The 13,972-nt window shown below is 31.5% G+C and overlaps 1 protein-coding gene across 1 annotated transcript in view; it reads left to right on the top strand.

Annotated features, from left to right (window-relative positions):
- LOC129226698 (HEAT repeat-containing protein 6-like) overlaps positions 1 to 9,343 on the top strand; it is a 54,540-nt gene extending 45,197 nt beyond the window's left edge. Inside the window, exons 22-24 of the mRNA XM_054861328.1 lie at positions 2,834 to 3,046; positions 6,341 to 6,479; positions 9,145 to 9,343. Coding sequence (XP_054717303.1) covers positions 2,834 to 3,046; positions 6,341 to 6,479; positions 9,145 to 9,287 — 495 coding nt within the window. The 3' untranslated portion in view covers positions 9,288 to 9,343. The remainder of the gene's footprint in view (positions 1 to 2,833; positions 3,047 to 6,340; positions 6,480 to 9,144) is intronic.
- The last annotated feature ends 4,629 nt before the right edge of the window (positions 9,344 to 13,972 follow it).

Raw genomic sequence — 13,972 nt, 5'->3', positions numbered from 1 at the left:
TCAGTCCTACTGTTTTAACGAAACAATAAAGAAATAGACACTGGCACATTCTGATGCAATTATATATTATTTACCCATCAATTAGAAGCTTCAATTAAAGTAAACGGCCGACGATTCAAAATGTGCGGGAAAAGCCTAATTTCCTATTTGCCAATTTTTTGTATAGATGATTACAAGTGAAATGGAGCTCTATTTAAGCAGAAAGGCAATGTAAAACCTTAAAAGGAACGTAAGGAATCAAAAAATGAAAAAGCTGTACAATTTACATATTTTATTGATGTTAGTACAAAATAAAAGCGACAGATAACAGAAATTTGCAAAAACAGACCAATTCAAAAATAATCGCGGAAACTAACAATAATATTGTATACGAAACTAACATTTTTCGTATATAATATTATTGTTCATTCTAAATCGGAAATATGATTATAAAATTAAAAATTTTAATTTCTTTCCTTGAAAAAAGTGTATTTGCAAAAAAAAAAAAAAAACCTAGATGGGCAAAACGTTCCTGATTTTTGGAGAATAATCGGGAATCAATTTAAATGCGAGATTTCGTTTTTATTTCTTCACATTTTCAAAAATTGGGGGATAGAGCCGCAAGCAAATATGTACTGTGTTTTTTTTTCTTTTTAATGGTTATTTTCTACTCTGATATATGATCAATATCAAGGAGTTGCTCATCATTTTTATGTGCAGCGTTTATGGCAATGCGGCATTTCTGAACATTTAAAATTTGTTTAACAGACTCTTATTCTTTTCTGGGTGCGGCAATTATACCAATGCGGCGTATCTACTGTATGTTATGGTACTCAGGTCGCCTGATCAAAGGGAGGGTGAGAAAGAGATATATGCTGGCATATGATGCCAGGTGCTCCCCCCTTAATCTCAATTTCGTGAACAATTTCCCAATGAAAATTTTTGTTGTATGGTGAGGATGGAGAGAAACTTCATGCCTTCCCTTTTATATACAGAGAAACATTTGTAACTGATCTTTTTTGACTTTGATAAAAATGTTACGTTTACCATGCATGGATTTTTCCCTTTTTTCCGTGACAAAAATTTTAGAACAAAAAGGAGGTAAAAAAATCATCAAACCAATAAAACAATATTCGTTTTTATTGTTTGATTAAAATTAAAACCGGCCTGTCATTTGGTTCCCCCCCCCCCGGGTGGCTAGCGAAGGATGTATACTAAATACAAATTTTATCTGAAAACAACAAAAACCGCACAAACTTGTATAGTTAAGCATTAATTTTCCAAAGCCAGGGAGGGGAGAATTTGACCCCACTGACCCCCATAAATGACGTGCCTGAAACAAAAATTTATGTTGAATGCTAAAAATACATAACATAATACAAACCCTTTAGTTTACTTATTTCGTTATTTATTTAGTTTAATCCTTTTATTATAAATTTTGTGTCCCAAATTTAAGAATCAATTTACCTTAATTCTGCATTTTTAGTCCTTTTCCCTTTTTTTTCAAAGTCAAACATCTGCCCCTGTTTATGCAAGAATGCGTGTCAGCTGCTGATTATTTTTAACTAAAACTAATTTAATATTTGCTTTACCAACTGATAAATGGATGTTCTGGAAGGAACGTTTTCGTTTCTGACAAAACAAATCTTTAACAAAAATGGTTTTATTGCACCAAAATATGAGTTTAATTATTATTTATTATTATTAATTTCTTTTTTTTTTTGCGATCGCTGTATTGCATTTTATTTTTTCACATTTAAATTTTTATTACTGTATTGTTAAAAAGTGCTTCTTTGTTTGGATTTTATTTTCATATTTTTGTAATTAATATATCTTTGTTTCCACCAGTTTCTTTTTCATACTGATGATTGTCAGCTTGTTTCTTTCGTTTTGTTTCTGCAACTCGGTCTTTCATTAAATCCCTTTAATACTTCAAAAGTACTGTTAGTTTATTTTTGGGACAGTTTTAAATCAAAAATAGTTTTAGTTTATTTTACATTAGAAATAAAATTTACGCTAAATTTGTTTTCTCTTGACGTTTGTGTAATTCTACCTCTTCCTATTTTTTCCTACTTTTTTAAATGATTTTTTCCCTACTTTTCCTACTTTTTAAATTTTTAATTCCTTATTTCCTACTTCTCTCCCCAAAAAAAAACCACTTCAGGGTCTGTAAATTAATTAATTAATAAAGGAATAGGCAAGTAATTTAATACATGATTGAATAAGTAAACAAAATGAACAATCACATTTTCCCCTTCATGTACTTGAAAATCTCATCAAACTTTGCCCATTGCAGTAAGCCGTAAATATCAAAATGATCTCTTATACAATTTTTTATAGTGTAAATGTTGACTAAACTTGGAGTGACTTTTGAAGTTTGCAGAAAAGATAAAAAAATTTTAAGCGGATTTTTTTTTCTGAGTTGAGGCCTTAATCTGGCGTTGGATAAAGCAAGATATTAAAGTTGTTTGCAAAGTGTACAATGTACATGAGAGAATTGCCTTGAAAAGTCACATAATGTCCACTCAAATACTCTTAATTAGTATATGTATATGAAGGGTACAGAGAATACTCCCATCAAGCTAACCTAAGGCTACTAGCAAAGAGGTGTGGTGTGTGTGGAGAAAAGGTGAAAAAAGCTAGTTTTGAGAAAAATGCGTTTGAATATTTGACTGACAAGCATTTTCCCCTGTATGACCTATTTTCAAACAATTATTTCAGCAACCAGTAAATTGCATCATTATTTTGTTCCCTTGTAAAAGCAGACTGACAGCGGTTTTCCCTTGTACCATTCATATATATACATATTTTTATACATATATTAATGTTTCATAAGTTTTTGTTTTTCTTTTAGGAAGAGGTACTTAATTCCTTATTGATAACTCTTAAGTCCCCAAACTTCAAAGTTCGTATCAGTGCAGCACAAGCACTAACTGTCTTAAATTCTAGGCAATCCTATGGCAATCTTTTCTCATCGATTTGGTTACAGCTGATATCAGCACTTTTTTCAGCTGCTTCTGATGTTAATTTCAAAGAAATAAAGCATCAAGAAAACTTGTGTGATCAAGTAGGTATTTAGTTCTTTACTTTCTATTATTGTTTAGCACTGTAAATGCTTTGTAGTATCATGAGTTTATTGCATGAAACAAATTTCTGTACTCTTTTAGTTTTTAAAAAGACAAGACATTTGAAAAAAGGAATGCACAGTACTCAGTAAATCCTTCCTTTTTAATCTGAAAATACATGTTAAATGTCTTTACTGCATTGAAATGTGATGACTATTTATATAGGGTGTTTATTAAGTCTTGCATTAATACAGAATTTATTTTTTTTTAAAAAAACTACTTCAGATTTGAACATAAATCATGTTTAATTTTTATCTGTATCAGAAAAAGTTTTTTTTTCAGCAACATTGATACAACTTTAGTCAGCTGGAACACTTTAGGAAATAATATTTGTGGCATTAGTAAGTTTCCTTTCAAGGTGTGCAGAGTTCAGAAAACTGTCCACAACCAAACAGTGGAGTGGGGATCTCAGAATAGAAACTGAGCTTCAGAGGTTAATTGGGCCCTGAGCCTTACACCGCCAAATACCTAACAAGTACTCGTGGAGTACATCCTTGTAAAATCTAAGACTTAGAAAGTCCTTGGGTTGGCCACTAACTGTTACCTCTGATGCAGGATATTAGAGCTTTTCCTCCCTTACAGTACTATGCCAAAGTTGTGGAAGTCTGAGCAACCAACCCACTTGCCACACTTTTTGTGGCATTTAAACCTGATAAATAGATTAAATTTGTAATTGTTGATGTCTCTGAGGTGCCAAATCTGAGTTGAGATTAATGTCACTTTTCCAAAATAGCATGCCAAAATCCCTTTCGGGACATTGGAGTAGAACCAAAACCAGAGTTTGTGATTTAAAAAAAAAAAAAAAAACGGATTTTTTACCTTTAAATCGGATTTTTTTTAAATTATTTTTTTTTATATTCAAAAATTTGTAGATATTAATTTTCTTTACATTTATAAACATAACACATTTCATGCAATAGATGAATCCAATCAGCTTACTTTTAAAATTAAGATCATCATCATCATCCTCATGGATTAGGCTTTCAGCCTATTCCGGCTTACTGTTCTGTCCACCACTTTATAGGTCAACCGCGGTCTTGTTTGCATTTGGGTTGAAAAATTAAGTTAACCCAAAGTTAAAATTAAGTTTAAGTTAAGATGCGTTCTCTAAATATTCAATAAATGTTTTAAGATTTATAAATACATTATAATGCTTACTACCGAATGGCACGACCTTGAGGGTCACAGATCTGGACGAAATTCTGGATTTATCTTAGTTCGCACTAGATATGAACCAAGGTGAAGCAGTTCGACTGCATAGGTCCTAGTTTGGCTGATGCAACGGGTGTCCAAAGTTGCTAGTTGAGTCCAGAAAAGCAATGGTTTTTCATTGGAAACTAAGCATTTTTTACCCTTTTCTTGCAACTGCTTTGCAATATGAGCCAACTGAATGCATTCACAACATAGAATAAATCCCCCCTCCTTTATGTTTTGCTAAAAAGAGACACCGAATGTGTTGGAAGGGCAAATACTGTGCCAAAGTTTCAAAATCCAATAAAAGAGTATTGCAACTCTTAGAGTCCTGGAACTCATTCTGGTTCAGACAGCAAAAGCTTGAGAGTCACGAATCTTAGCACAAAACTGCAGTCCTCGGCTAGAATGACTGAGCTGGTGGTGTATTTCATGTATTTCTGCCTTAGCCCTGGCTATAGGGTGGTAACTTACTGAAAATTCTGGATTCATGTCGATTCTTACTAGATATGAGCCCAGGTAAAATAGTGTAAGTGCATAGGCTCTTGTTCGGCTGCAAGGAGGGTTCAAATTTGCTTGTTTGGTTTCAAAATAGCAATAGCGTTTTTTTTTTTTTGGAATTTGAAGCTTTTGGCATACTATTTGCTCTCCTAACATTTTTTGCATCTCTTGTTAGCACATGTAGGGGCAGAGGAGTTTATTCTATATTGTGAATGCATTCAGTTGGGTGATACTGCAATGCAATAGCAAGAACAGGGTAAAAAGTATAATTTCAAAGTCAAAACCATTGCTTTTCTGCAACAACTTTGGACCCCCATTGCGGTTGAACTAAAGCCTATGCAGTCAAATTGCTTTACCTGTGTTCATATCTAACGCGAATTAACCTAAATTCAGAATTTAGTCCAGATCCGTGACCCTCAAGGTCGTGCCATTTGGTAGTTAGATAAGATGTGATTTTGTTTTATGCTTTGCTTAAAGATAAGGTTTCCATCATCATGTACCTTTTTAGTGTAAAATAATATGTTGAACAAGTTCTAGTCATTCTGTATTAGAAAAACTGCAAATTTTTATTTTGTTTAAAACCTTTATTTTGGAGTAAAAGCAATATTGCAAGAATGAAAATATGTTACATACACAGAAAGAGAGATTTATTTAGTTTTGCCTGTTGAAGTTAAAAAAGATAGTAAGGTGCATTGTAGTTAAATTTAGAACAATACATTCTAAAAATGCAAAATTAATTTTTAAAAATAAGATTAACTGATTTTAATCAATGATTTTGTTAAAAAAACCACTTGATTCAAATCAATTGATTTAAATCAATGATTTTTTTAAAAAAAATCACTGGATTTAAATCATGATTTAAATTAATGAACTCTGTCCAAAATGGGAGTTAAACAACTAGTCCAAATAATATAAAGACCCTACATTCTAAATTTCAACCTTCTACAGCATACTGTTCCTTGGTTATGTGTGATACACACAGACGTGCAGACAAACATGTTCGTGAAAAAACTTGTGATGATTAACTTGGGAATGGTCCGATAGATATTTTAGCTGTCCATTCGTTTGAAGGTACCTGTGCATACAGGGAAACTAGAAAACTGTGCACACAGCTGGAAAACTAGTATAGCATTCTAGTTTTTTTGTTCAGATTTATTTTACTTAATATTTTTCAACATGGCCTATAACTACAGTCTCATGACCAATAACTGTATAACAAGGTAGGTGGCTAATTACTGTCAATTAAGATTCATCTTTTTGCGTTGACTTTATTCAGAATACATGTTCAAAAAAGCGATTTTGTATATGTATTCTAATTGATCTCATAAATACAAATACTAGCATAAAAATTATTCTTTACCTATGAAACTTGTTTTTTTTTTTGGCTCAAACTTGCAGACATGTGGTCGCTTAAGTGGCCAATAACTATTCTGTTTCCCCATTAAAAAAAATAAATAATTTTTTTTCATTAGCGCAAGGCTTTATAAGCACCCTGTATTTTAATATTATCAAGAGGATGAAAATCATGAATATATCCTTTTCAGCTATGCCACAGTATTACTCAGTTGGCCTCTATTATCAGTTATGAAGATGTTTGTGAAATTTCGGACAGAACAACAGATTCTAGTGAGATTCTCTTGACTTCATTTTGGAAGTATGGATCAAGAACTACAAAAGAAAAATGTTAGTTATTGTTTAATTAAACTTCCATTTTTAACCGTGTCTTGAATAGGAATTCCCATTGAAATTATTTGTTCTGTGTGCATATATAACAAGTTTTTCCCCCCTCAAAATAAATGCATGTGGGGAACACGGGGCAAAGTGAAATAGCGGGGCAAAGTGAAATGGTGAAATATTTTCTCTGCTTTTAGCTTCACCTATCTGGTATTATTTGAACTATATAGTACCATATGTAGTCTATTCCAGTCAGGGAAGAAATACCACCAAAGATTAAAGCATTTGATATTACAGGCAACTAGAGACGTACCGAGTTACCGAGTAACTCGGCCTTTCACTACTCAGCCGAGTTTCCCAGTACCAATTATGTTGAAAGAAGGACCACCGACACACATCGATGAATTTTGAACTTATTGAAATAGTAGTATAGACCTCCTTGTCCATTTAATAGTTTTTAAACTAAATTCCTGCTGAAATTTAACTACAAAATTTTGCAAAAATAATATTTTTTAAATTAAAAATGAATAAATAAAAGGTATGACTTATCAAGTTGGAATTAAAACAAATTATACAAATTTATTCATTATAGGTTTAGTTCGCTAAACAAATAATATTTAAAAGCAAAAAAACAAATGTGCAGACACGTTTTTCTGTGTTACAAGGATAGTCTTTTCAGTGCATAACATGTGAACTAAAGAATGTAAAGGCATACAACAAAAAATTCGACTTTTGCCAGATGCCTTTAAATCAACGAGCTCATATTTTGTGCATTGAAAAAGAAATTCCTCGTAAGGCCAAAACACGTGTGTGCAGTGATCCTGCACGGTGCTTCTAACGTTCTATTTTCTTTTATTTTTAAAGCTAAGGTATTTTTAGATATCTTATAACTAATTTTAGTTTGTGTAGCAAAAATTCCATATTTGCTCAATTTTTAACAAAAAAGTTTTATTAACTTTCTAGACATTCGAACCAAGATTTATTCCATTGAAGTATTTCAAACTTCATTATTCTCAAAATTTAAATTTGAATTGTAAATGGTTGCAGAAAATTATATATGCTTGAGCTTTTTTGTAAATTTAATTATATATTCAATTTTTTGCAACTACTCGGTATTGGCCGAGTATCTGATCAAAATTTGGCCGAGTACCGAGTACTCGGCATATTGGCCGAGTACCGAGTAGTTACCGAGTACTCGGTACGTCTCTACAGGCAACTTAAAAAAATTGATACTCATATTGTAATATTTTGTTGTAAGTCAAAAATTATTTTTGTTACCATAAAATGATAAAGTACTTGTTATTAACATTTTAACTATTAATTAAGACCTCCTAATATTCAATGCAGTAAAAATTTAGTTGATATTGAGCGCTGTTGAGCACTGCATATTTGTATTTTAAATAAATTGTACAATTAGACAAGTACTGTACTTAGACTTATGTACTGTAATTTTCAAAACAAATTTCCGATTTGTTCATATTGAAAAAACTTAGTCATCTCAATCATTTCACTTTGCCCCACATTCCCTTACTATCTTATTTTCCATTTTATGGTTTCAAATTTGAGTTCAGAAAGCAGAAATCATTATTTATCAACTTTTAAGTTTGAAGAATCAAGAAATAATTTTGTGCTACAATTTGATACATTAAGGCTTTTTACAAATCCTTACTAATATTATAAATGCATAAGTAAGTTTATTTGTTTGTAATGTTTTCCCATCTTAACTACTCAAATGATTATCATGAAATTTTGTGTACACATTGTCAGGCATGCAGAATAGAACATGGGATACCTTTCATCCAGAAAAAAAGTATTCCAAGATTTTAATTCACATTTCAAAGATAATCATGAATTTGGGAGTATCTCATCGAAAAAAAGTCATATTTGTTCGATTTTTGCTGCATGTTAAAGCCCTTAAAAAGCTGCACAATGTAAACTTTGCCCAATGTTTGAGGGATAATTAGTACACCCCTAATTCTGCATTTTAAATTTATTTTATACGTTAAAACAAAGCTTATTTCATTTTTAAAAAATCGTCTGCAGTTTCTGGTCACAGAATGGAAATTAAATAAATTTGAATTTCTGATTTGTAGCAGATAATACAGTGAAACTTTGGTAACTCAACACGTGGATAACTTGACTACCCCGGTAACTCGACATTTATGTTTCTTATGGTTGGCCCAATGCTTATATCAATGGGTGAAAACCTCTGTAACTTGACACCATATGCAGAAACCCCTATAAATTGACATCCAATTGCAATTCTCTAGTCCAATTTTCGTTAGCAACATACTTTCATATTGAGCTCTTCTCAAAATTTTGTGCTGCAGTTTCTTAATCGGTCGATCCTTTTCTGGAAAGCTCTTTTAGAGAATTCCATTCCGTATCCAGGGGAGTTAGCCACCACACTTGCTGTTAGTGCAAATCTAAAAGGCTAGGAAACGATAAGATAAATGTGTGTGTGTGTACCCATGGAAGTCCTTTAGCGAAAAGAAAGCACCACGACATGTTGTGAACAGGATATAATATTTGGTACTCCTATTTATTATTAAAAATTAATGTTTTGCTGGTAGTCAAATAGTTTTATTATTGCTATTATTTTTAATGCATTAAAAGTTTCGATTTATATGTGGGGTTTAATTATTTTTTTAAATCATCTCATTTTCTCTTTCAGGTGAAGATATAAGTTTTGCTATAGAACACTTGACTTTTTTGAAAAATGAAAAAGACTATGAAGAACATTTACAAGTTTTGTCCATTCTGTTGGAAATTTTTAATCAAGCAATTTTTGCCTACTATGGTGAGGCAGAAAGTTGATGTTTAAATTAATATAGTATAAAAATGGTTTTATTATCTTCACTGAATAAAGTTAAACCAGGTTGAAATAACATGAGAATTCATTGTTATTTAATCAAATCAATGGTCTTGGGCAATGGCGGATTTACTAGCTTTGAGGCCCTCTTGTTTGTCACAAAATAATGTATAACACTTATCATATGCATTTTTGAATACTCTTTGAGGGTCCCAGGCAATTGCAGACATGCTAGCCTTATGAAATGAAAACAAAGAGGATATTGGGTTGAAGTTTCAATGCAGCCCTAGGTAGATCATACATTTCCGCTATTCATCAATGTTAGACTCATTGCTCAAGTCCCAATATTATCTGCTCAAAGATAAGCTGTTGAAAGTTTCTCAGTTTGAAACCTCTCAATTCTAAAAACAACTTATTTTAAATTTATGGACAAAGAAATATTTTTAAAAAACAGTTCTCTTTAAATGTATGGTTACCAGTACCAGTAGTGAGATTACAATATAATTAAGGTATAACTGCTAATGTCAATTCAAACTTGATCGTTTATGTAGTTCTTTAAAAAAAAAAAAAAAGAGAAGCCAAACTAAAAAGATTGCATCAAAATCACAAGTTAGGTATGTTGACTTCTCTTTATCTATCAACTGGGCAGTCAATAAAAAATATTTGAGTGCAGTACTTGCATATAACTCCTTCATTGGAAAAAAGCCAAATCATGTGGAAAATGTTATTCTTTTGACAGTGTGTTTTTTCTTATTTATAAACCTCATTTTTTACATTAAAAATTATTTACATTATAGAATTCAAAATACTGTCGGTCCTGCTTAATCGGATAGCGAATAAACTAATACCCCACTTATATGAATAAAACCTTCCGGAACCGAATATTTTGCCATAGACGCAGTGTTAAAGATCCCCGCTTATACGAATAATTTCCCTGGATAATTGAATAATATCGATCAGCTTTAAAATATTTTTTTGAGAAATTTTCTCAACAATTTAGAAATAAGTTAAGTAAAAACAAATGTTTGTGTAAAAATATAGCACACTATTTTTTGTAATCAACAAGCAAGAAAAAACTTGAATTTTCCATTAAAACATTTCCTCTATTGTTTTTTCTTGTTTTGTTGCCATTACAAGAAAAAGCAAAGAAAAATTCAGTCAATAATTAAATTAAATAACACAAAGGAAATATACATTTTAGACGATACTAAATTGATAAATATTAAATGTAAAACACGGCAGACAAGAAGGGAAGAAAAGGAGTTAGAAAAGTGTTCCCAAAAGACATTGAGCAAGAAATTCACTATCACAGAACTTTTTCAAAAAATAATGTACTGAAATAATGTGTCAAAACGAAGATTTCCTAACTGAAGTTGTAAGTTACTTTTTTATAATTTTCATATCTGTTTTAATATAAAGCTGAAGAGTTTGTTTATTTGAATGCACTAATCTCAGGAACTACTGGTTTGAATTGAAAAACTGTTTTTGTATGGAAAAGTCCATTTATTGAGAATTGATATGGGCTATTTTTTTTTAATTCCGATTGAACGAAATATTCGTAATTGCAAATTTAATGTTTTATTTAATTGTTTAAGTCTATGAGTTCCTAATAGATGGCAGGGTAAGTTAATTCACCGAGAGGGTGTTATCAACAGTGAGGACTGCTGTGAGGAAATATGCCGAGCGGCTCATACACTACGCTATTGTGAGCATGGGCGCATTTATGGGGGGGCAGAGGGGGGCAATGCCCCCTCCCAGTTTTGGAAAAACTTTATGTAGTAACAACACATTTTTCAAAAATAAAAAAAATCATATTTTTTTCTTTTTCGAATAGTTTAGAAGAGCATGATTGGATTTATAGGGGTGGGGACATAGGGGCAATGCCCCTCAGTTTTGAGAGGACTTTATATAATACCAACACATCTTCCAAAATCTTAAAACAAAAAAAAATCATGACTTTTTTCTTTTTTGAATAGTTCAGTGCAAAATAAAGAGAATAGCGAATGTTCTTTTCTGATGGGAGAAAATAAAAGGAAAAAAAAAAACGAACATTAAATACAAATAGTGCAGCTGTCACTGGGGGGCTGAAAATGTGTCTAAATTCACTATTTTTGACTGAAAACCTTATGGGCAAGTGTATGAAAATATAGGCTAAACAAGCTATACATTAAGCTGCAACACTTATAATAATTGACGATTATTTTAACAAATTAGAACCTAAAACAGAGGAAGGAAACCCCCCCCCCCCATTCGCGCTACAGAACGATCTACTCGTTATGATTTGTGTCCACATTTAAAGTATATTTGTCCATAATATTTATGTTCTTAGTAGATTAATTGGCTTTTTGAGAGATTCTAAAAAATAGTTTTTTTTCCTTTTTTTTGAGAGAGAGAGAAATTAAATTCTATCACAAACTGAATAAATTTCAGTTATCTGAGTGTTTTGATTAATTGAATCTTTTTACTTAGAGGGAAAGTACAATTTTATTTACTTTATAAATACTGTTTAAAAAGTAAGGTAAGTCATAATCATCTAAGTCTAAGTGAGTCAGTCCTTGTCATTATTGAAATCTAAATAATTGAGTCATCAAAAGTTTTGGAAAAATTTGCTAAAATTTTATAAAAATCAATAAAAACATAACAAAGATTGGTAAAATTGTAAAAATCCTTTAATCGTAAAAACTGACGAATTTTTGTAAAAATTACAAAAAAATCAAGCAAAAATCTGCAGGTAAGAGTGAATTACAAACAGGGCTGAATTTGCCTAAAAAATAAACAAGCTATTACTTAGGGCCCATGCTTTGAAGTGAGTCCCTAACTCCCAAAAAAATTGCTTGATTCGTTCCTTAAAAAATGGAAATTGGTTGAAAAAACTAATTTCATTTTCAAGTGCTTGAAAACTTTGAATATTTGGAAACATGTGGCTACAAACCTTAAATTTTAAATTTTCTAACAAATGGTAGAGGGAGAGGAATGCCAAAATTTGTCAAAATGTAATTAAATGTCATTAAAAATGTAAAAGTCATGGTTCTCACGTTTGTAACATATTATTCGAAATAAATTTTTGTGACTCACATGTTTCATATCTTGCTATATATTCAATCCCGAATGCAGTATTTTGGAAATTCTTTTGTATTGATTGCTTTTATCTTACTGCATATTGTTAATCTGTTTAGCCCGAAAAAAAAAGACACACTACCTCTATTCCTTTTCGTTTTCTGCACTACTTATAATTAAAAAAAAGGTTGTTGTAATGAGAAATCTATAGTTTATTTTTTCTTTCAAACTTAAAATGGCTGTTTCTTACAAAGTTTGAACAATACTGTTACAACTGTATAATCTAGTTATCAATTTCTATGTCTGTACCATTAACCTTTATAACGCTTCAAAATGCAGAATTTTATATCCAATTTATAAAATTTCCTCTGGGGGAGAAACCTCCGGGACCCCTAAAATTGGAGATATTCTATTTCCCACTTAAAAGGGAGCCCTGCGTCACTCTCTTAATACCAGCCCCCTCTCTTAAGGTCAATACAAAAAGGACAGCATGAAAACACATGTGAAAAAACACAAAAAAGTAAAGCATGGACATGCATCACAGAAAACAGACAAAAACACAGGGGTGGGGGCTATAAAAATGAAAAAAAAAAAAGTCCTGCCCCCCCAGGAACTCAGTCCTAAATCCGCCTATGATTGTGAGGATGTTGTGGTCAGTAAACTGATTTTTGAATGCATTTTCTTTTTTGATATTTAGGTATACATAATTTGATTTTGTAGGATTTTTCTATTGGGTTCTGTTTTCCTTATTTCTTTAATATTTGTTTGTTATTATAGTTGAGTCTAAGTAAATAATTTGATTTGTGGTATTATTCAATTGTGATGTACTTTATAACATTTTTACTATAGTATTGTTTACTTGGCAAAACATTTTAAATTGCAGAAGAAAAAAAAAACGCTTCACCCGCTAAAGGGCAGGGTTACGGTAGGTGGGTGCTTGGCGCCTTAAGCGATGAACAAAACAGTTAAAGGATAATTTTAAGTTTTAAAGCTACTGTTAATTTTTTTATGTGCTTTGGCAAAAAGTTTTAAATTCCAAAGAGACTTTGATATAATAAATAAATACCTTTGTGCTGAACAGGAAAGTAAACATAAACGTCAAAAAAGCACAAATTTGCAGATTACTGCATACACGTTTCAGCAAACGCCTTTTTCAATGCAAAAAGTAAAGAGCTTATGGAAGAAAAGACATCCGACAAAAGCCAAGAACAGATGAGCACACAGCTTAAAAGATAAAAATAGCAGATTAGCCAAACACCAATGAGAAAATCATAAATCAATAAGGAACCAATAGGAATGCAAACAAAGGCCAGGAGCTCTCTCTCTGAGGTACAGAAAAATCCGAAAGAAAGAATCCAATTGGACAAAGATTAAGCCAAAGTTTAAACAAAAAGACAACGTCAATAACTGTGAACCGCAAGAAAGGAAAAGCAATATGAAAGAAAAAAACACACAAGAAATGAAATAAAAACAAGATATTAAAAAAAAAGATAAATAGAAGAGGGGGAGGGGATGTCAACACTGACAAAAAATAAAAATAAACAAAGCAAGATAGATAAAAATGAATGGAAAAAATGGATGGGGAAAAGACAGTGTTAAAGATATGCGAGCCAGACTTGGAAAAATACGGTAC

The sequence above is a fragment of the Uloborus diversus genome, chromosome 7, assembly GCF_026930045.1.
Source record: "Uloborus diversus isolate 005 chromosome 7, Udiv.v.3.1, whole genome shotgun sequence".
NCBI lineage: Eukaryota > Metazoa > Arthropoda > Arachnida > Araneae > Uloboridae > Uloborus > Uloborus diversus.
Note: the sequence above shows the minus strand (reverse complement) of the source record. Positions and strands in the feature narration are given on the sequence as shown.